This window comes from Syngnathus scovelli, chromosome 17 (assembly GCF_024217435.2).
Source record: "Syngnathus scovelli strain Florida chromosome 17, RoL_Ssco_1.2, whole genome shotgun sequence".
Taxonomy (NCBI): Eukaryota; Metazoa; Chordata; class Actinopteri; order Syngnathiformes; family Syngnathidae; genus Syngnathus; species Syngnathus scovelli.
Window position 1 is genome coordinate 5,525,581 of NC_090863.1, and position 23,465 is coordinate 5,549,045.

At 44.6% G+C, this 23,465-nt stretch overlaps 2 protein-coding genes across 6 annotated transcripts in view; both read left to right on the forward strand.

The window, feature by feature from the left end:
- Positions 1-445: 445 nt before the first annotated feature.
- Positions 446-20,431, forward strand: LOC125984783 (phosphatase and actin regulator 1). 5 transcript variants are annotated; one of them, XM_068653518.1, is made up of 12 exons: positions 3,981-5,782; positions 8,201-8,365; positions 11,715-11,795; positions 12,129-12,332; positions 12,501-12,846; positions 14,248-14,429; positions 14,699-14,855; positions 16,095-16,150; positions 17,050-17,111; positions 17,802-18,739; positions 18,853-19,117; positions 19,250-20,431. In XM_068653518.1, exons 1-10 carry the CDS (start codon positions 5,479-5,481, stop codon positions 17,988-17,990), a joined length of 1,746 nt encoding a protein of 581 aa, XP_068509619.1. In that variant the 5' UTR covers positions 3,981-5,478; the 3' UTR covers positions 17,991-18,739; positions 18,853-19,117; positions 19,250-20,431. The 5 variants fall into 5 exon arrangements, with proteins under 5 accessions (XP_068509621.1, XP_068509622.1, XP_068509620.1 ...); XM_068653520.1 differs by lacking the exon at positions 3,981-5,782 and adding an exon at positions 446-667 and having other exon boundaries at positions 18,853-20,431; XM_068653521.1 differs by lacking the exon at positions 3,981-5,782 and adding an exon at positions 2,912-3,658 and having other exon boundaries at positions 18,853-20,431.
- Positions 20,432-20,925: 494 nt separating this feature from the next.
- The window catches only part of phlpp1 (PH domain and leucine rich repeat protein phosphatase 1), a 28,649-nt gene continuing 26,109 nt past the window's right edge, over positions 20,926-23,465 (forward strand). Inside the window, exon 1 of the mRNA XM_049746967.2 lies at positions 20,926-23,227. Within this exon, the coding sequence (XP_049602924.1) occupies positions 21,703-23,227 (1,525 nt within the window). The 5' untranslated portion in view covers positions 20,926-21,702. The remainder of the gene's footprint in view (positions 23,228-23,465) is intronic.

Sequence of the window (23,465 nt, forward strand, 5' to 3'; positions counted from 1 at the left end):
CAGATTTTATATGTTTCAGATGTTTGCATATGTTTCATCATATGTGTTCTTATTATAACTAAACAGTGATGGTGCTGCTTCTTGATGGAAGATTATATAAATATAGTGGATTATTCTATCTATCTATCTATCTATCTATCTATCTATCTATCTATCTATCTATCTATCTATCTATCTATCTATCTATCTATCTATCTATCTATCTATCTATCTATCTATCTATCTATCTATCTATCTATCTATCTATCTATCTATCTATCTATCTATCTATCTATCCATCCATCCATCCATCCATCCATCCATCCATCCATCCACCCATCCATCTCTCTCTCTCTCTCTCTCTCTCTCTCTCTCTCTCTCTCTCTCTCTCTCTCTCTCTCTCTCTCTCTCTCTCTCTCTCTCTCTCTCTCTCTCTCCAGCTCGCTCTCCTCCAACTCTCTCCTCCTCCTCCTCCTCTTCATCATCGACATCTTCATCCCAGCGTGGCCGCCACTGTGTTGAAGCTGTGAAGCTCGCCCCAGTCGGCGAGCAATTATCGGCGGGCCCTGGCTCGGGTTGATGGCGACCACACCGGACAGCACTGACCGCCGACTGATCCGCAGATTGCGCTCCAGGAGAGACACCCCCTATTTGGTCGAAGCCCGCTTCTCCTTCAACCTGCGGACAGGTAGGACCATCCTTTTTTACGTTATGTCGTCATGCTGACGATCAAACCCAAACCACATACGCTGATGTATTACTGCTACATTTGGGCTGCGTCCATTCCCCGCGGCGGATGCGACTGAGATGTTACGCAACTTTGTGGACTCATACAGCAAAATGCTGAAGTGAATAGCAGCTTTTTTAATGCTTGGTAATTACTACCAGCGCGATTACGTAAGGAGAAGAGGCGTCAACGTGTCCTGGACTAGCCCCCATGTTGTGCTGTTGGTGGTCAAACACACGCACACACACAAATGCATTGCTTTTTGATTTTGACCAGCACCCTGCAATGCACTCTTATTATTTATACGTTATGTTTTACAAGGCAGGTCGCATCCCGTTGCTATGGTGACATTTTGGGTGGTGTGTGTGTGTGTGTGGCAGTCACTAAGCTGTGTTGTTGTACATGCCACATCCATATTGTGCTGTCATGTGTCGTTAAGACCAAGATAGATAGATAGATAGATAGATAGATAGATAGATAGATAGATAGATAGATAGATAGATAGATAGATAGATAGATAGATAGAATGTGCTTATCGCCGCCTCATCTGCAGTTGAGTAAATAAACCTTTTTTCGGGTGAATCAGATGAATGAATCCTTTTTATTTAGAAAGAAAAGGCCTGCACAAACAGACACTTGAGGTCCAAAACACAGCAACCATCGTTGTGCGTGTGAGTTCTATTGAGAGCAGCTTGTTGTGGTTAACATTGTACATTTGTTATCTCTCTCGACTCTACAACAAACCCGTGGAGCATGCGGACGCTACGGGGGCGACGTGTACAACAGCACTGTTGACTCACTTCCACCTGAAGAAGTAGAGCAGAATTTAGCTTGCTTATCGCCAAGGAAACTGAAAGGCTGGTGGGCAAGGTTGTGGCTTTTGGATGAGCTTTGTGTGAGGATTTGTTAGATGGAAGAATAACACTTTCATTTTTACCTAAAAAGAGCTTGGCAAAATAAATACAAGATTCAGACATATGTGGATAACAATTTAGAATGGAAATAGAAGAGGAGGCTTTCATTAGTAGTGTCAAAACTAATATTGTATAACTACGTATATTATAAATCAAACCACAAGGTAAGCAAAGCTGCATTGAGTTTTGTTGGAAGCCCAGATTAGCATTAGCTTCGCTAACAACATTGAGCAAAACTTTCAGTGTATATTACAGATACAGTATGTCAAGAACAGTTTTGAGTTATGGAAAAAAATAGATTACCTAAAAAATATTGGGGTAGAGAGGAAAGCTAAATTCAGTTAGCCAAGCATTGTGCCGTGTTCATCACAACAGGATTGCTGGTAGGAGGCGGCAAGACCAGTTAAGCCTCAAACACGCACATAAACTGACAGTCCAGACTGTTTTAAGTCTTGCATCTTAAAAAATACACATCCATCTTCCCCGCTCGGCTGCGTGCGGGCCTTCTTGTGCTGAATAAAACATAAATCTGGGGAAAATACGAGTAAAAATAGTAATGCAATATCCGAGACTATGGAGAGAAAAAGAAATACGATTTCAATAAGAATGGAACTGTGTGCTCCTTTCAGTCTCATTTAACGGCTCTTCTGTGGCACACTTGATGGAAATGGGAACGGCTCCTGACTGTGATGTGCTTCCCACAAGCCAGCCGAGAAATAATAATCCTTTGTGTGTGTGTGTGTGTGTGTTTTACCAGCAAGCAAGCAGAAAGGAAGCTGCATGACAATATGCTTATGGCTGATATTTATAGTAAGTGTGTGTCAGCTCATTGGGCACAGAGAGGCAAGAAAGCCAATGCAATATTTAAGCAAGTGAGGACAGAGAGAATACTGTAGTGGTGGGCGCCATTGATCCACGGGTCATTATAATTCACCGTTCGTCCTTGTGTGAACAAAAATGAAGTGTGTGAATCTGAGTTTGCTGAGGCGGGAACTTGTTTACGAGTAATAAGACTCTACACTTGTTCCAACTTGTTTTAGTTGTATTTTTAACAGTCTACTGTGATATTATTAATTTGTCCAGATGGGGAAAAAAAGGAAGACATTTATTTGAGGGTGGCATCTATTTGTCAAAGTCTGAATTGGACATCACACATCTTGATTATAATCAAGTTATGCAAGTTCACACATCCACGCAATTATTTGCACATAAAACAAATGAAGCAGTGTTATTGTAATCAGTCACGCGGTCTTGAACAGAAAGAGAGGCATCCATTAAATGAGTGTGATAAATGTTGAGTGGCATTTATTTATTGTTGCTGTCCCCAGTGCTGCTCTCACTGTTGCTGCATTTCTGCTGAGTAAGTGTCCCTTCAACAAAATACTCCCAAGTCAGTTCAGTCCAAGCTGCAATGCAGCACTCAGCAGTGACTCAGTGTTATCTCTGCAGTAAAACACACACACAAAAGTAATCATTCCCCAAATAATCATTTTGTTTTGCACAAAAACCTCACAAATGCCAGATGTGAATGTATATCAATGAATGTGTATGATTGTGGTTGTTGTGGGGGGAAAAAAAAGTGAGGCAACGACAGTGGGGACCGGTCTGTGCATAAAATGGAAGGAGTACTACTGCCCTCTAGTGGAGTGGAGACAGCAGCAGGGAAGTGAACGTTGAAGTTGAATGTGTGGTTGCTGCCGTCAAACGACTTTGCAATATATGTTTAAATCGGCAGACACGCTGCCAAATATTAAATACGACGGTTTTTTTTTATTTGGCGCAGTAAAAATCAGATATTATTGCAGCTGTGATCCAAAATGTTTGGACATTGGCTGGCTGCAAAGATCTCAACCATGGGAAAACGTCTGACGTAACTTGTGTGATCATCACGCACGCACGGAGCCGTTTACATTCGGTTACCGTCTTCTAATTTTTTTATTTTTTTTAATGCACCGGCAGTGGAGTGGAAACATTCACACAATGGATGTTGCAAATCTGCTTGGACGTGGATGCGGTAAGCGGATTCAACATTTAACAGGTAAATTAGAATTTTTTCAGTATTCAAAGGCTATACGGAATTCAAGTTTTCTGTAACGTAATTGGGTCTAATTGACCCCCCTAGATCATTATTGAACAAAAATATACACTTGACCGGAAACCTGTAGTATGTAAAGGACATAAAGGACAGAAATAGCTAAGATGTCTTTGAATTATGTGACTTAATGACGTTTGAAAGCTTCAGAGACCCTTTTTTTTTTTTTACATTTTTTCCCCTACAATGGCCCTTTTTTTGTAACCTTACCAAAAATTACTTAAAAGAAATAGAAACTCTATTAAAATATCAGTGGGATGGGAATATTCACGGAATGGATGTAAAGAATGTACACAGTTCAAGGAAAGTATTTAAGTGTTTGTTGAAGTTACTAATATGGCCGCTAGGTGGCAGCATTGTAAAGGCTACTGTATAGAATGAACGGAAACTGATGAACGTGCCACTGCATTAGTTTTGCCCTTATCTTGAAGCAACTCAATGATATTCACAACCACAGGCACTTTTAAACTGCATAAAAACAACAACAAAAATGACCACATCATATAAAAGTAGCTTCCCAGTGATGTGTTGTTTTTAAATTGAAGTACTGAACTACTTTTTTTTTCTCCAAATTTGATTTTATTCAGCAAAGCAGCACATTGTGTGGATGAATGCAGGGTGAGAATGACAGATGGGTAGGGAGGGACACAGCGATATGGACAGAAGGAACAGCAGATTTGTGCTAACAGGCTGTCCACTCACAACTTTTTTTTTTCTTTTCAAATAAAACCTGCATCACAACATTGGAAGCCAGTTCAAACCAATTTGGGAGTCTGATCCCTCCCAATGTTTGACACCGATTACACAATTACCCGCAACTGCTGATAAAGTAACACCAAGGCCTATCAGGAATCTTTAATGGGCCTTTCATTTGATCTTAAGCCATTTGAAGTGCTGACCAAGCTCCCAGTGCTGCTTCTCTGGACTTTGATTTGGATGAATCTACTCCCCGGATGCTTGTCTGTTACTCTGCCTGCATTACATTCATGTCGTTTGTCTTTTTTGCAACTCATGAATAAGTCAGGCATTGCAGTGTCCATGGCCTCCGTGGTCAATTGTGGATAATCCCTATTGCTTGCACTCTGATCGTCAAACCATCCCCCTGTCCAATAATTTGGAGATCAACTAGAGTGGCATGGAAACGTGGCATACACAAGTACGATGAAGACCAGAGAACTTTGCATGGACACATCACCAGAGATAGATGTATTGGTTGTTGGAACATAAAAGTAATATTAATACCATTATTGGTAATATGAATGTCAAATCTATTAGTAGCCATGTGGGTCAGGTGTGTGTTGTGATGATGGAACTGGGTCAGTAGCTCACATGAGGACCTTGTAGAATACTGATTGAAAATTGATGTCAATAATTTTCGGATTTCCATTTTGATGGGGCTTGGTCCCTATCATTTGTGAACAGCAACAATTCAGTGTTCCGCTCACGTTATAAAATGATGACAGTATTTTGAATAATTAACAAAGTGAGATAACGAGGAACTGTTTTTGATTGGCCTAATTATCGTCTCTGCAAGCTTGGACGTCTGTATGCGCATGCGCGCGCGCGTCGTTCACGTGACCGGGCATAAAAAGCTTGCACTTGCCTATTAGAGGGCCCGCACGGCTCAGCCAATCAGAGCGACGCGCTGCTTCTCTCCCCGATGGTGGATTAGCCACAATAGGCTCCACCGCAGACTGCAGCGCTGCAACGCCGTCCGTCAAGTCGCACTTGCGCTCCACGTTGCTTCAAGCAGGGCCGGAGCTAGGATGTTCAAGACGGCGCACTACCCGAGCGCGGACCCAGCGCCCACCGCCATGCACGGCGCCTGGTGGCTCGCCGGGCACAACGCGGTGCCCGCCCCCTCAGCGGTGGCCCTGGCCGCGGAGAAGCCCAAGAAAAACGCCTTCAGCCTGGCTAAAATCATGTCCCTGGGCGGAAAGAAAGGCCAGCACGGCGTCGATGCGCACAACAACAACAACAATAACACGCCCTTCGCCATCCACTGTCATATCGGCAAGGAAATCAAGCACATTTGCAGCAACTGCAGCCGCGGGAACAACACGCAGGACGGTGAGTGGGCCGGCGGCGGCGTGTGCGTGCACCCCGGGGGGGCCCTGCGGCGCCTACAGACAGGAGGATTCACAGTACACACACACTTTCCCCCATCTTCATCATCATCGTCGTCTTAATCGCTCCATGCGTCCACTCGATGTATGCGTGCGCTTTATAACTTCATACTGCATGTTTCCTGTTACTAAACAGTAAAAAAATAAAATTAAAATATATACATAGAGATGGCTCCTATGAGCTATTTCCAGTTGAGTCTCATGACATCATCTATCAGGCCTCTTGGGATGCAAACAAATGTTTACGTTCATGTCATTTATTATTCATTGTTGGGTGTTGCGGACATACCGAGGCAGCCACAAAAGCATCACCTGCCTTCAAAAACGTGCCATTTATTTTTAGCTCTTTATGGATGAGTAAAAGCACTTTTTCATGCATTTCTGTGTTTAATTTTGCATATACTTTTATGTTTATCCACCATAATTTTTTTTCAGGGAATTTATTTAATCTCTTATATTTTTTAAATTGAATTGCATATTTTGTACATATTTAAGCTATTTTACACCTTTTTTTTCTGTAGCAAAATTTCTCAGCGTTTGAGGAGAACTCAACCTGGGAACAAGTGTTCTCATTTAAAAAAAAAAAAAACAACAACATTCTGAATCATAAGTTCTTGAATATTGGACTTTTGACAAAAATACTTTGACACCCCAAAATCTTTTTGTCAAAAGATCATACAGAAAAGCTGCAATGATGTCATGACATTACCAAAATGATCATCAGCACTCATTCTGAGATTATCTTCAGAACTGCAACGTAAGGATCACCACGATGTATCAAACATCGGCATAGTGTCTTTATAGCGCTATTTTTGTCATTTTGCCCCAGCAACAGCTTCTTTTGACAGTTTGTTGTCACACAATGAACTCACTGCCGATGATGTTGTTTTTTTAAAACCCAGTGTTTATTTGAAACTGGATGGATGATGGATGCTCCTCAGTGTAAATTCCATCCTATCTCACTCCTAGCTTTTTAATGAAGTTGTTTGAAATCCGCCTGGATTCAATCTGCATTGTTATTTATCAGCCGACGAGGCGTCGGTGTTTGGTCTCCCGACGTCGGTCGTGAAGGAGCAGAGCAGTCAAGTAATGGGCTGTGAGCCGCTGTTGCATGCTCTGTTGTCTTGTCCTACAACACCTCGGGGTGGTGGCGGTGGCGGCTGACTAGCTTCTCAAGTGATACGTTTGTTTGTGTTGGATTGGCAAACGGCGGTGTTCATGCCGAGCCATGTGCTGACCTTGACGCGCATTTCACACTTGGTTAGAGGTCGCTGTGCATGTCCACACATGATGCAGCCAGGTCATGTCAGCGTTTTCCGTTTTGCTTGATAGAGCATTTTATATTTTATGGAAACACCACAGAAAGGGAAATGTACCGTATTTTCCGCACTATAAGGCGCACCGGATTATAAGGCGCACCTTCAATGAATGGCCCATTTTAAAACGGGCCATATATAAGTCGCACCGGATTATAAGGCGCTCCTACAATGAATGGCCCATATCAAAACTTTGTCCATACATAAGATGTATATATATATTTGGCCCGCAGGCCGGACTTTGGACACACCTGCTGTAGTGGCTCAATATTGGTCCATATATAAGGCGCACCTGATTATAAGGCGCACTGTCGGCTTTTGAGAAAATTGGAGGTTTTTAGGTGTGTCTTATAGTGCGGAAAATACGGTACTTTCTCGTGACAACTGTGTCATTCCATTTGATTGAGCAAAAAAGTAGAAAACAAAGCATGTTGGTTACTAATGCTTCGCTGACCGACCAATGTAATCAATCCAGTGTTGAGTGAGACGGCAATATGATCGCTGTTTACTTTAGGGAGCTGTTTCAAACGTTCAGATTCTACAACTTTGCAATAGCTTGCAACTAAACCATTTTTGATGCAGCGTAATCAAACACGGCACTCCAAAGGGTGTCGTCGTGTAAATATTGAATGAAGCTCAGCAAGAGTTCTTCTTGATGCGCTGTTTAGCTTGCAAAGTGTTTATTGGCCTATTTATGTAAAACACTTGAAGCGTATAATGTTTGGCATTTTGGAGTATGGCTGACGTACTGATGAGTCCAAAAATTAGCAGCAATATTACATTCTTTTAGGATGTTAGGATATTCTTTATTTCTATTTTATGGTTGTGTTCTATTAGAATAAATATTTGAGGGGTAACTGCATTTTTCTTTTTTAAATGCAGTCTGTTATGCAGGATTTATTTCTTTTTTTGATGCTCATCCAGTTACTTGAGAATTCTGGAGGCGACTTGGCCCAGATGCATCCCGCTCGGACTTAAGTGCTGCATCTTTTGGCACCGACATCGCACTATCCTCACCTTTCTGTCTATTGTTTGCTCCCTCGCAGCCGAGGAGGTCGAGAGGCTGGCCGTGATGCGATCCGAGTCGTTGGTTTCCGCCGCCCACACGCCGCCCATCCGATGTCGGAGCAGGCTGGCCACGCTGGGACGCCTCCTCAAACCCTGGAAATGGAGGAAGAAGAAGAGCGACAAGTTCAAGCAGACTTCGGCCGGTATGTTTCATCAAAATAAGCCATTTTTGACAACGCTAGTATGCAAGCTGGATGTGGATATTTCAATTCTGGGTCACGGGAATTGTTCCTCCCTTGTCTCTCTACGTCTTTTGACCTTTTGAGTGAAACGTTTTATTTTTCTAGAGAATTTAGTTCACATGCAGCTCGAAGGCTCAGCTCAGCACCGTTGCTGCAAATTGAGGGAGGTGCGGAAAATTGTGTTGAAAAGTAAAAAAAACAAAACAACAAATTGCCGTTTCCTCAGAAATGGTGTGTGAATGCTCGATAAGTGCCTTCCCGAAGCTCATTGAAGGAGCGCATTCATCATCAGGGAAACTGATGGCTTCATCAAAGCAAATTGTGGCAATCCATTAAAAGTCAGCACATTTCCTCGGGGATGAATCAAGTATCTGCATCAGCTCACCTCGCTGTCCTCTGGCTGGCTAGCTAGCAAATCTAGCCCCGCAGGAGTCGGATGGCGTCACATCGAGTGGGTGCCGGCCAGCCGTTAAGTGCTCCGAGCATTTTATGACGCCGTGACTTCATTGCTTTTTCTGTCGGCGAACTCACCATTTGTTCATTTCAAAAGTTTTATAATGGAACAATCATTAGCCTTAATTGTACTTTTACATTTTCTTAGCTGCATTTTGATTTGAAGCCAAAATGAGATTTCAAAACAGGGCAGAAAGCGGCGCTATTAAGAGGAGGAGGTCATCGCCGCTCATCTCATTCAGCAAGCCGTATGGACTCGGATGGACCTTTTGAACCCTGTTCCGAATTGATCGCCGTTAATATGGAAAATGGCACATTTGCCGCATGTAATCAGTCAACGCGGAGACGCTCGGCAAGTTCGCCATATTGACCTTCGTTAAAGGAAAACGGATACACAATCGCTTCAATACTTTTTTTTTCTTGGTTCTGTCATCGGGTACTAGAGCAAACAACAAATAAATGGGTCATTAGGAATTCAGCAACGGTGGAGAATTGATCAGCAGTCTTGATGCAATTGAGGCAAAATGGAGTTGCTTAGTTTTATTTTGTCTGTCTCTGTGTGTGTTTGTGCGTATGTGTGAGAGGCCCAAATCCAGATTGAAAGACCAACCGTCCGCATCTCAATGAGTTTTAGCCAAGCCTCTGATGTTTTTTCCGTTAATGCCCGAGCTTCTCATTGATAAATCCCCATGAAAGTTTTAATACCCTCTTTTTCGATCTTTGAGGATTGTCTCAGGAACAACAACAAAATTGAAAAAAATAAATAGTCACGGTTGAGCCTCTGGGCTTTGGTAGAACGTGTTCCGACTATCTGGGTCACTTTGCAGTGGAAGTGAAGCATTCGCAGATCAATACGGGCAGCGCTCAGATATGCCAGTCTGATTTAATATGCCCTGAGCCGAGTCTCTGATGAGCGCCTAATCCTCTCATCTCGCGCCGCAGATTGAGTGGCTACTCGGGGCCCCTTCCAACTCCACACAGGGGCGTCCTAAAATAGAATTTTATTTTAAGGCTTTTTCTTGATTAGCACCATTCTACTTTAGCGCTGACGGCTGTTCAGCACATCAGTCGGCTTTAGCTTTACAATTGTAATTTGTAAAATAAATTTTCCCCCCCAAATATGATTTATACTCCAGAGTGACTTGTTTATTTCTTCTTTATGATGCATTTTTTTTTAATATAATATATCATTTTTATATTTTAATATACGGTGATCAAAAGTCCATGGAAGGCTCAATGATGCCTGAATGCATTTTGTTGTATAATTAGTCTTTTATAACCATTCATTGCCAATTATTGATAATAATCGAAATAATAATTATGCAAAAAATTATTGCATAATCGAAATAATCTACATGGTAACAAGAAAAAAAGCAGGGATGCATTTACGGTAAACCTGTCATAATACAATTACCGTAAAGCGATCGTTCCATGCCAGTTATTGATGATAAAAGGCTTCTTGCATAATCAACAAACAAAAGGATGCGGCATAATCCACAGGGTCAAACAAAGGCCACCGCAGGCTGCGGGACTGTCACAAAATGCCAGCGTGTAGGCGTCATCGCTATTCATTCAATCAATTTGCGCAGTGGAAATAAAACGAGTCAAAGTAATCCGCAGCGGGGGGGTTACAAAAAAAGGGGGGGTGATCGCGCATAGTTCAGATGGGCCAATATGAGTAATTTTGTAATAACGTGCGACTCCAGGCAATTTATTGCGATGTTTTCACAATATGTCATTATTTGCAGAGAATGTCTTTTCGCGCTCCTTAGGCTCTTTCTGATGAAATCTCCCGCAATTGCGAGCTTAAGCTTTCTACCCATGAATCTATTTTTGGGCAGAGTAGCTCCAGTGTGCAGGTTGGATATATATCTGGCAAAAAAAACCAAAAACACAATGGCTGTCAAAGATGCGTCCTCATTAAGCGTTTGACTTAATGGTGTTGCGTAACAGCGTCCATCCCTGCCGGTCGCCTCGCCGTTATGTCACGTCAAGCTTTGCGTCATTACTTTTCATATTGGATGAAACTGAAGTATAATCCCGTCCTTTTCTGACAGGTTTTGACCTCGCTCCACCCTTGCTGGTTTATACTTTGCATGGCCGTGTCCAACAGGTGCTTTAAAAAATAAAAATACCTGTCCATTTGATTGTTAGCATATTTAAACATTCGGCCAAATAATGAATTACCCGCTTATTGATGTGAAAGAATCGTTTTACCGGATAAAAATCAAGTCTGGAGCGTTTTTGCAGTTGTCTTAATCGCCACGCATCGTATGCTATTTTAATCCACGCTGACTCCGACTGAGTTAATTAGAGGCCACAAATGCTGTAAATGGACAGTGAGGATTCGTTTGAGTGTTGCAGATCATCCTCATTCCACTTTCTTAATTGGTTTTCATGCCGGGCGTAGATTTTTCAAACAAGGAATGTGATTCTTTGCCTTCCCGACAGACGATGTTAGGCCCTTCCATGCTCGGAAGCCTAAAAATAGATCATTTTATGCATTATGCAGCAAGACTAAAAATGTTGTTCTTTAGGTTTTGTGCTTTTATCGCCTCTCTTAATCAAGCGTTCACAATTCAGCGTTGTTCAACTCAATTTCCTCCTCTTGTGCGTTAATCAAGCCGGACTAGATAGCGATGATAGAGCGGGAGATGTTCTGCTCGACCGTGTGCAGACTGTAAATGAATGCAATTTTTCTTTTTTTTTTTTTCTTTTTTTTGGGGGGGGAACAGCTAGTAGTATTGAAACATTGGAAAGTTGGACATTCAAGTTTGTAGAAGATCAGATTATCAAATTTAGGTGCTGTGAGGTTACAGCAAATGAATAAATCTCCTCCCCTTTCCTGCTCACCCAGCACTGGAGAGGAAGATGTCCATGCGCCAGACTCGAGATGAGCTGATCAAGAGGGGAGTGCTGAAGGAGATCTTTGAAAAAGGTGAGCCGCTTCATACCACATCATCATCATCATAATGGCACGGATTTTTTTTCCTTTCAAATTATGCCTGTCAGATAAAAACTCGCCAGCTACTGGCTGTTCTTTGAATTCTTCATTAATCAGCAATCTGAAGTGCACTCTTCAAAACTCACGCAGGCTATCTGCTGATAGAATCTTTCATTATACATTTTGGGGGGGGGGGCGGGGCTTATATGCTTATTTAAAAGCACTCGAGGGCAGGCAGGGAGCTTCATGCAGATTGTTGCTTCTTTGTAATTTTTTTACTTCATTCGTTTATTTTTTTACTGATTGCCCCTCCCTCCATCCGCTCAGCAACAGGTGAATTTCGCTCCTCCATGGACGGTGGAGTCTGCGCTCAGGAGCCCCCCATCAAGTCGTCCATGCTCCTAGCCCCCAAGAAGTCTGTCAGCTACGCAGGCGACCTTCAGGACAACCCCGCCAAGCCGCCGCTGTACCACAAACAGCCGCCGGCTCTCCCTCCCAAGCCTTTTGCTCGCATCCCAAACCATTGCACAGGTCAGCCAATGTTCTGAATATTGCCGTACTTTTATTCAATCCTCCCGTCGTCAATCTGTCAGTCAGCGCAAAGTGGTATTAGGCTGACCTAATTCCATCAGGGCGCGTCTGAGCTCCATGAGCTTTGTTTGTTTGTCTGAATAACGTCGCGTTATGATTCCTCTCCAGATTCTTGCCAGCCAATGAAGTTACCCTGCATGCCCGGGGCAAAGCACTCGCCGCCCCTCCCACCCAAGAAAGTCATGATTTGCGTGCCTCCGGGGGGACTGGACTGCGCCACTTCCCCGTCTCCCTCCCCCAACCCCCTTGGCGGTGTGTCCCAAAAATGCGGGCCTGCCCAGGTGATGCCGGGCCATCACGGCAGCCTGCTGCCCTCGCAGTTGGCCGCGCTGTCGGCTCTCCACCAGAACCACGGTCACCCTCTGCAGCTGCAGTACGGCAGCTTGCACGGGCCGAGCCGCATCATCGAGGAGCTCAACAAAACGCTGGCGCTGTCCATGCAGAGGTTTGAGAGGTAAGTCGCCCCCGACGTCGGGGTCAGTAAAGCCGATAGTGAAGCAGAAGCAGGGCGGGATTATGGATCAGCGTTTGGCATTTATTCCCATGCGTCTTGTGCTGGTTAGCTTGGCTGGATTTACACCGCAAGTCCAAGGGCCCACTTCCCATTTAGATTTGGGATACCCGGACCGAAATGTTGCGCCTTAAGTGCATATAAATGACTCAAGTCTCAGGACAGCAAAGACAACAAGGGAGTAATCATTGATTATCCAAATATTTCCAAGCATTTAGTTGACCTGGCTTGATTCCAATCTGAGGATATTCAATTTTGTACATCCCCATACAGTGTAAATCAAGATTTACCGTATTTTCAGGACTATAAGGCGCACCGGACTATAAGGCGCACCTTCAATGAATGGCCCATTTTAAAACTTTGTCCTTATATAAGGCGCACCATTAATGCATCATGTCAGATTTTTAATCTATATCAAATCATTCTCCATTTTATCTTTTTTATTTCAACTTCAGACGCAACAAATTACTTTATAATCACAAATTAATGATCCATAGTCTTTTTGATTTATGATTCATAGTCTTTAGCGGGTCACTTATGATTGATTTCATGACACCATGCCTTCGGGCCACTTTAAATTTAGGAATTTGGTCCATATATAAGGCGCACCGGACTATAAGGTGCGCTGTCGGCTTTTGAGAAAATTTTAGGTTTTAGGTGCGCCTTCTAGTCCGGAAAATACGGTAATAATATTCCTTTACTACTTGAAATGCTTCTAATTTGAGCATAAATACAATTTTAGTCATAACATGCATGTAGTTTATCAGATGTGTGTGTACGTCAGGTTGCCCGTCAATATCAAATACGCCGCGACGAGGCCGCTCCAAAATTCGACTGAACACAGCACAGCATGGTTAGATTGATTTGAACTCGGTGTGTGTGTGTGTGTTTGCGGTTGTGTGGGCACAAGCTCGCGCGCAGCGTAGGCGTCCCCGGCATCAAGTCGGCCTGACATAACGCGATCAGCTGCTCCTTTGCAAGAGCTCCTTACTACCTTCCTGTTTGCAGAAAGCCACATGAAATCTGATTGGATCTTACGTAAGCTCCACGGCTGCCGTCTTGTTGTCGCCAAAAGCCATTTGAGAGGGCTTGTAAGGATGGAAAATGCTCATGGCACTGCGTACAATTAGTCTGAAAGAGGGGAAACGGTTATGTAACGGCGTCGGGTCACCGGATGAAACCGATGGGAAGGAACGAGAACGTATCAGAAATGCATGGAACTCAAGGGAGAGGAAACATGCGGCCCGTGGGCTATATGTGGCCCCTTTTTTCATTTGATATAGGCCAGAACAAAGTGAGCCGTAATTTCTTAAAAAAAATATATCATTTTGCTTTCTGTCCTAGCTCTTTGCTACAGTGCGCTCCTCAGGACAGACGGGATGTGCCGTCGGTGATCGTTGACTACGAAGACGACAAGGAAAACATGCCCAGCGAGTCCGACTACGAAGATCTGCCTAGCATGTACAAGGATGAGGATGACGTGGACGACGATGACTACGATGAGGACGACGACTCCATATTTACAAGTGAGTTGAGATTGTGCATTGAAAGCAGGAGTGGTTTAATATGCTAATGAAGCGGAAGACAGTTTTACAAGACCTCATGTGTTCTGGAGTTTCACTTAAGCACTTTTGGGACTTTGGTAAAATATTAAAAACATTCTTGTGCCCCTTCTGTTATTTACCCATCCATTATTTAGTGCTGTAGTGGTAAGCTTTTTTTTTTTTTTTTTTTTTTTTATTTTATACCTCCAGCGCTTCCTCAATTTCTATTCACACCTGCCGTTGAATTTCAGGCACGCTGGCTCAGAAAGTACTCCGCAAAGACTCGCTGGCTATCAAGCTGAGCAACCGTCCGTCCAAGAGGGAGCTGGAGGAGAAGAACATTCTGCCAGTGCAGACGGATGAGGAGCGGCTGGAGTCCAGGCAGCAGATTGGCACCAAACTCACGAGGTAAGCTAGCTATCTTAGCGGCTGCTTGCGTTGGCCAAGTATTGTAATTCAGGACCATGTCCCTAATTAAAAGTAAAAATCGATTATTTCTCTCCGAATTGTGAGAAGTGCAAGACTTCTGAGTTACTGCGGGATTGTAAAGAATGAAATAAAACAGAGAAGCTCTTGAGAACCAGCCAACTTCAGACTGAAGGGCTAACAGAATATTTTATTTATGGCGGCGCAAACAGAATTTTTGTTTTATCCCCTAACTTGTTCCCATTTTTTTTACTAGAATGGGCTGGGGGCACATCACAGGGTCGTGATGGTTCGATTGTTGCTTAAGTACACATAGTGTCACCAAATCAGGACAAATGACAAATTATAATAATCATAATTCATATTGTATGGCATCAAGCTTTTTATTTCAAGCGTGACTGCACATCCCAATACTGCTCATAAGTCAACAAGGGCAAGATTTTGGAAACGGCACTCACTCTTCCCATCTGCCAAAATGAGCATTCTGTCTTAATTTGAGCTGACAAGACTTCCAATTCCGAGCTGAAGGAAATATGAGCACCGCGCTTTCTTATTCAAACGCTTCTTTCATGTTTCCATTTTAAAATCCACCAAGGATAAATTCTTTATCTCACTGAAATGAGGCTCTTAAAATGGTGCTGACCTAATTTTGGCGGCACGCCCCCCCCCCTCAGGCTCGTCTTCTCGCCGTAGCTCGCGCATCACCACGAATCACCGCAAAGCATCTCTACCCGATTGCTCCACGTCGCAGCGCCACCTCGAATGCAGCAATTTACGAACGATAGGAGAAGTCGGCAATATGGTTGCGAGCGAGGAAGGGAATATTATCATCCGCACGAATCAGCCGTTCCTTCTGTGATTGGAACACGGTGCATGTTCCCAGAAGGCCTGCCCGCTTTCTTGTCATGCTTCCAAAAAAAAAATATATATATCATCCTCTCGCTTTCCGTTTCTTTGGCAGCGTTGTGCCCTGTAAGGTCGTCTTTTCATTGCCAGGTTGAGCAGACTTGATCATCATTAGAGCACATCGTTTTTTATTTTTAGAGACCTGTTTCAAGGCAGCTTGTAAAAGTGCCGTCCATTGCCGTCAACTAGATTTTTTTATTTTAATCCTCTTCAGAAATTCTGTATTGTGTTTCTTAGAGCATTTACATGTCAATTACTCTGCTAACCATGGATGATTTGTGTATTTAATTTTTTTTTTTTTTTTTTTTTTACCAGGCGCTTGAGTCAGAGACCGACGGCAGAAGAGCTGGAGCAGAGGAATATCCTCAAACGTGAGTATTTTGACTTTTTGCACGTCAACACACACCGACAGTTTTGTGGAATGTTTACATAGATGGAAACATTTGGAACGCTAACCGTTAATTTGGTTGCGGCAGTGGAGCGGGCTTCCCCGAGGAAGTCGAGCTGGGCAGACTCTTACTTAGCTCGGCTGTATCAGAGATTCGCAGCCATGTTGCCGGGGTACTCTGTGACTTTCACATCAAAGTGTGATTTACCAACACTTCCCGCTCCACCCGGAGGCTCCGCAGACGAGACGACATCGGGGGGGAAAAAAAGTCAAAGAATTTATGAGCACGGCCTCCTCCATTGCTCGCAAGCGTGCAAGGTTAAATCAAAAACGGAGGAGCGCTTTGTTTACATGCTAGTGAGGATTTCACGTCATGGCCTGTAGGAGTACGATGGAAAGCAAGGGAGCAACTTGAGTACCAAAAAGTACATTACATGATGTTAAAAAGAATGGATAAGATTTATCCAGAGAGCATATGTTAATATCAGACATGCTAAGGCGGAGTCTTTGCATGTAGTTAGTACTCAGAAGACTTGGGGGGGAAAATGCTAACACGCTAACATCACAAGATGACAATCTTGGCCACTTTATAACACATGCATCCATATTAATAAGGAGGGATTTCTATTTTGATCCAATTGGCTAATCATGCAATCATGAGCGCGCACCAAAGGGAAAACTTGGGAGAACAAAGCAATCACGCTCCCCCGACGCGCATCGCTAATGCTATTAAAGAGCTAATGATGAAAGCTATTTGAGGTTACACAAGCATATTGGATTTCGTATCGGGTTGCTCTCTAATTGGCCACATTAGGCGGAATGCCTGTTTGCACCCCTCGTTAGTAATTGCACAACTGCAGTAACGCTCCTCCTTCTCCGCAGCACGCAACGAGCAGGAGGAAATCGAGGAGAAGCGGGAGATCAAGCGACGGCTGACTCGAAAGGTGAGCGAACTCAGCAGAACAAGAAATCGCATTGTTTTGTGTTCCCGGGGAGATCCGCGTCCTTGTTGCCCTTGGCCCCGGCAGCATGTCGGCCGCCAAACCTTTGAACCCCGTTGAGCGTGTTCCTGTCACTTTCAATTAAGCAACACTTCCTGCACCCCTACAGGCGTTCCCCTCTTGACAAATAAAAAAAATCCTACATCTGCTGTATATCTTGTTAATACTGCGGCAATTTCAATATCAAGCTCCTCCAATTTGGTTTTCAATTCAGATTATTCTGGGCAAATTTCCCTCAAAAGACTTCAGCAAAGTTTAATTTCACATTACTATCAACAGAGCAGTTTTATTTAATTGATTGTAATGACATAAAAATAAGAATGAAATAGTTTTTAATTACCTATGGATTCAGCAAGCGGGCACCAAATGACTACTTTTCTATTAGACTGGATTTTGGTGCCATCTAGTGGTGGTTCAGAAAAGGCCAAATCGTTTTTTGCAGCAAACAGAAAGACGTTTAGTTTCTCAAACACTTCAAATAGTCACTTAACTTAAAAAAAGAAAAAAATGCCCACCTTCAAATGGATTCTCGGTACTCTGTGCAGGTAAGTAATTTCATGCCTGATGGAGCAAATGTCTCAACATCTGGTGAAGGCGGCACATTTTTCAACACTGCTGTTTTTGTTGTTGTAGCTGAGCCAGAGGCCCACCGTGGAGGAGCTCAGACAGGCCAAAATCCTCATCCGATTCAGCGACTACGTGGAGGTCTCAGACGCCCAGGACTACGACCGGCGGGCGGATAAACCCTGGTCCCGACTCACCGCGGCTGACAAGGCCAGTCCTCCTATTATGCATTTTATTGCTATTATAAATATTTCATAGAAAATGAATAGACTTTTAGGCCACTCCTCGCTGACGTCGTGGCGGAATTTGACAGTGTTATTTCAAACTTAACACTCCTGGGAGTCAAAGGCCCCCGAAGCCCTTTTTGCTTGGCTCGTGAGCCTTTTGAGCACGCAAGATCACACCTGAGGACCACTCGTAGAACTCACTGACTGTTTTGATTACGCAATAGCTCGGCTTACGTAAAGGAGGAATTGGACAAGGGGCGCCTGGGGACGGCGAGCTGTAGACATGTCTGTCTTCCTTCCCGCTCCCAACATCAAAGGCGCATTTTTAATATTTTCCCCTTCCTCTTTCAGGAACTTGGCTGTTAGTAAGAGATAATAATGTTATTCTTTTGCTTTGAAATGTGATGATTTTTTTCTTGATGTGACCCAAAATAGACACGCATTTAAAATATTTAATGTATATTAAAACTGCATCATATCAGTCACATTTTTAGGAGATGTTGAAGTAATCAGATAATAGTATCGTTGCATCACAGTGCCCCCTGCTGAAAGATTTCTTGCAGTGCATCTATTTTTCAGATATTTTTTCACGCTTGGATGTTATTTCGTATTTTCAGGGGGTTTGCCACAAAATCAGGAAAAAAAAGTTGGCATTTCACTTTGTTGTGTGTTTTAACGCTCAGTTGTGTTTTTAAATGTGCAGGCAGCTATACGAAAAGAGCTCAACGACTTCAAGAGCAACGAGATGGAAGTCCACGAGTCGAGTCGTCATTTAACCAGGTAAGTTGCCGCTTAACTAAATGCGTCCAAGTCTCTATCTGCATGCACTGCTTGGAGATACACTTGCTTAGCGTCAAAATATTCTGAAATGTTTCCCTTTTTTTCCCTTACAGGTTTCACCGACCATAGTTGACCATCGCTGCGTCAAGCAGTGCTGCAGGGGTAGAACCTTAAGTGCTGGACAGTCAAACGGTGCCCGTTTTCTTTGATAAGGTCTTCTCAATGCCTTTTTGCCCCCCCCCCCTCCCCTTCTAGACAACCCCGTCGGTACGACACCAACCAGTTAGGCCACCACCCGCTGTAGTAGCACGTCCGTCACTTCAGCCAACCCGTTTTGTGGAATTAGCTCACTGAAACCTCGCCACGCTGAGCTCTCAGGTAGGCGCTCAGCTGTCCGTTTACTGGCTTCAGGCGGAGATAGAACATTAGTCACCGGCAGACTTGTCACAATGCTTCATCTTGATGATGATGCCCCCCCCACCCCCCCCACCATGCTCCTGAACTGTGCAGGAGGATGCAGCGTTGCCACAAGGGGGAGTCATCCATCTTCCACCGCATTGGCGGGGAGAAAGTCATGTCACTATGTGCAATACAGTATTTGATTTGGTTGCAACGCTATAGCGTCCTCTACAGTTCTGTTCTTCCCATGTCCTGTACTGTACCGACAATGTTGTCATCCAAGTCGCTAACTGTGAATCCGGGGGGGGGTTGCTCTCTCCAAATGTACATTTTGTTTATATTGATCAAGTCACAAATTATATTTCATTCACTCGTGTCAGAATTGTGTACATTTTATGTAAGAGAGAAAAAAATAATGCATCTGACCGATGTGCATATGTTTTATATTTCATTTTTTAAAAATATTTTTGGGGGGAGACCGAGGCTTAAATGTAGATGTTGCTGGTCTTTGGGTGGAAGTATTTTGAAATAATACCAAGAGCAAGACTAAATGCAGTGTTTTTTTGTCTTGTTTTTTTTTTTTTAATATTAGTATTTATCCCTCATAACCTGCATTTTATTGTATGCTTTCTTTTTACAAGCAATAGCCTTTGCTCACAAAGGGTTGAACAATATGCCACTGTCTTTTATTTTTTATTTTTAAAACAGTGCTTATGCAGTTTATGCATTATTATTTTCTACAGCGTAGTGTGCCAGGATGAAGTTTCCTGCTGTCATCTCCACTGAGCCAATTCGATATCTGCCTCAGTACAAATTGAACATAGCCACAATTCTGGACAATAAGTGCATTTTAATGGACTGATTTTTAAACTTCCTCATTCAAGTCATTTGCACTGCCACTAAAGCTTTGTGGGCACTTCATGTTTTTTTTTTCTGTAATACATTGAATTAAGATGTGAATTGTATGTCAGGTGTGGGAAATATAGTATGTCTTCTCCCTTGGAGATTAATTTCAAGCTGTGTGGTTTGCATGGGTGTTGTATTCATTTGGAGCACAGGTCAGTTCACTTTGTAAAAGAGTTTCGCCGGTCTACTAGCCTCACTGATATTAAAAATGAAAAAAGGAAGGAAAATGAACTCCGCAATAACTTTTTCCTTCTCATATGGAAATTGAAGACGCTCAGTAAATTTCAAAGTGTTATTCCACCCCCTCACCCTCGGCCAACCCTTTTGGAATACAGAATGCCATGTAAAAGATACATACTGCAAATTAAAATCCCATTTCTGAATGCATTTCTACTGTATGTTTTTTATTGTGGCGATAACCAATTCCGCCATAGCTTCCGTTTTTTAGCAGGTATGACAACGGGGCCGTTTTTCATCCCTTGCAATCAAAGTGAGCAATCCCCCAATTATTAAAGATTATCGGGAGCGATTATCCACTAGAGTCTACACCACTGTAGACAAACTCACAAATATGAAGTCACATCTTGGGGGCCTGCCAAAGCCTGCCACGTCATTTTACATCTTCATATTGCTTGCTAAATGGAAATGTTCGATTTTTGCAAATCATACACTATTTTTGTGTTATTCCAAGCATTCTTCTTTTCCTCAAACATTGGTTGAACAGTAGCCGTATCTCATTATTGTTTGCCACAACTTTCCATGACCTCTAATTTCAAATTAGTTTTTTTTAAAAATGCTGTTTTCAGTAGGCCCTCCTCACCTGTGGGGTCGCTGTGGCCCGCGAATACCAATATAAATTCGCGTTTAGTCCTCCAGAGGGCGGGAAACGCCTTTATATCGACAGAAGCCGCTCACGTGAAATGGCGTCCCGGTGGCAACTTTATCCGCTTGGACACTTGGCAGAAACGCCACTAAGCTTTTTTTTCGCTGCGGATTTGACAACTTTATCAGCGGGTACCACAGTAGGACCGTCGTTTGTTTAACGTCACTTAAGTCGTTGAGAAAATACGTCGCTCCACGGAACTAAGCTAAACCAACGGTTAACATCCAGGGAAGCTTTGCCTTCCTTAGCCGCCTGACATGACCCAGAGCTGAGAAAATGGGAGATGTAGTTCTCAAGCTTTTCCTCCCAGCCCTGTTCAATGAGGGGCGCGAGCCGGTACAACACACATCCCAGGATGCACCGCCTTGTTGTTGTGTGGCAACGCCATCTTGACTCCTCCTCATGAATATACATCAGGCGGTATTTGCGTAGGAGGTCGGCCGACGTTCATTGCATATTCGAGCAGAGTATTTTGGTCCAAGCGGGACGCGCAGTCACGTCTCCGCCCTGAAATGTCCCTGCGCGCCCTGCCTCCTCTTTTCCATCGACTTGAATCGGTAAAATGTTCCCTCGGAGCGACGGAGGAGACGGCGACAGGGGAAAGAAAAGGCGAGGAGTGAATGACTACTAGTGGAACAAGTGACCGACGCCGCCGCCCGTTTGGCGGGTATTCACCACGGTGGGAACGTACTCGGGCTTTCAAATGTAGACGCGCTCGGCCGAACCAAGTGCGCACCTTTATTTATTCCGAGCGGGGGACTTCTCACTGGCAACGATGGAGAGTGTGCAGGCTGCAGCTGACGATGGATGCAAGTTAACGAAGAAGCCCAGCGGAGTGTCCAGCAGCCGGCGGACTCCAACGGACGGCGGCGGACATCTAGCTCCCTCCCCCATAGACGCAAAGAACGGCAACGGTGTTCCCCATGCGAGCCGAATTGCGGCGTTGAACGGTCGAGGCTTATCCGGTAACACCGGCTCCCTGCTGCTAAAACGCAGGCGCTTAAAGCGGAACCTCAGCGCTGCCACAGCCGCGTCCTGCAACTCCGCCGCCGCCTCCTCCTCCTCGGCTGTCACGGCCGGCTGCGGTGGTTCCAAAATGAGCTCGGCCCTGTCGTCTGCTTCTCTGCACACCCGGAGTCTGGACCGCAAGACGCTGCTCAGGCACCGGCAAAACATGCAGCTGCAGCCCGCTGACCGCGAGTGGGTGAGAGCGGACCTCCACCGAGGCGCCATCCACGTCTACGACAGATTGACGTCCGCGTCTCCCAGGCCGGTCCTCTGCACCGCGGACACCACTGCCGGCGAGGTTGCGAGCCGCCTCAGCAAACTCTGCGGCAAGTCCACCTCTGTCATGCGCATTTTAAGCAAAGACAACCCCAAGATGGACCAAAACGGCAATTGCAGCGTCGAGTACGAGTATAACTACAATCTGTGCAAGGTCAACGAAGACCCCGGTATCGAATATGACCACTTGCCTGGCCTGCAAGCGTCCGATTTAGGGGGGCGCCCTGGTGACAAGATGAGACTGCTGCTTATGACCAATGCAGATGAGAGGCAACAGGATGGAAAACTTTTCAGCCCTGAGTCAGAGTCCCAAGACAACATTACAGGGTCCCTGTCAGACTTGAACTTGAACTCCAATATGGATACCCCTAACGACGACGACTCAGAGCACAGGAATGGGACCGACAGCTACGGCCTCAATTCTGGCTCCGATGTGGAAAGCAGCGCTTTCGACGACCTGAGCTCCGGGGCCCGGCTCAGCGAGCACAGGGACTCCCTGAGCGACGACATGATCCTCGGCACGGACGCGTCCATCCTCAGCCCGTCGTTCGACAGCGCCACGGAGGGCCTTGACATGTACGGCAGCTCTTCGGATGAGTTGGAGCTGGATTGCCCCACATCCGGCGCCGGCCTGGATCCCATCTCCAACGGTGTCGGCTACAAGCAGCGCAGCAACGTCTGCCTTAGTGACATGGCCGACGGCCTGCCCACGAGCAGCAGTGCAGGCTCCTTTTCCAGAGACAGCTCAGCGGGTAACACGCCTGACATCCAGGACCCGGGCCGCAACGCCGGCAAATCGGCCCTGACCCCTGGCCACGGAGGAGGCTCCTCAGAGGAGTCCAGCCCCACGCTGTATGTTCAGCTGCACGGCGAAGCAGTCAGGAGGCTTAGCCCAGATGAGAGGCCCCTGCAGATCCAGACTGACTTTCTCTTTAAGCTTGGATTTAAGGACCCTTGGAGAGTTCAAGAGGAAGGCCTTAACACAGAAATGGGCTCCCTGCTGCGCTTCTACGCAGGTATGTTAATTTTCATTTGTTGAATGTTGTTGCGAGCCTTGACGATGCTACCATCTTTCCCATGTTGACAGATGAAAGGTAAAGGTGAAAGGCCAACTGTAAATATGTATAGTGTATGGTAAAAAAAAAAAAAGTTCCTTTTTAGGTTGCCAGAATACATTGGCGCAATACACCTAATTACTAAAGTTACAAGCACTCAATCTGTTCGTTGAATGTCTGTCCTATTTAACATATCAAT

Bases quoted from the DNA above. Each gene is read 5' to 3' on its own strand.
- LOC125984783 (XM_068653517.1), top strand. From the start codon at position 5,479: ATGTTCAAGACGGCGCACTACCCGAGCGCGGACCCAGCGCCCACCGCC. The intron at 12,333-12,500 runs GTCAGCCAATGT...ATTCCTCTCCAG, and splicing joins CATCCCAAACCATTGCACAG to ATTCTTGCCAGCCAATGAAG. The intron at 14,430-14,698 runs GTGAGTTGAGAT...GTTGAATTTCAG, and splicing joins CGACGACTCCATATTTACAA to GCACGCTGGCTCAGAAAGTA.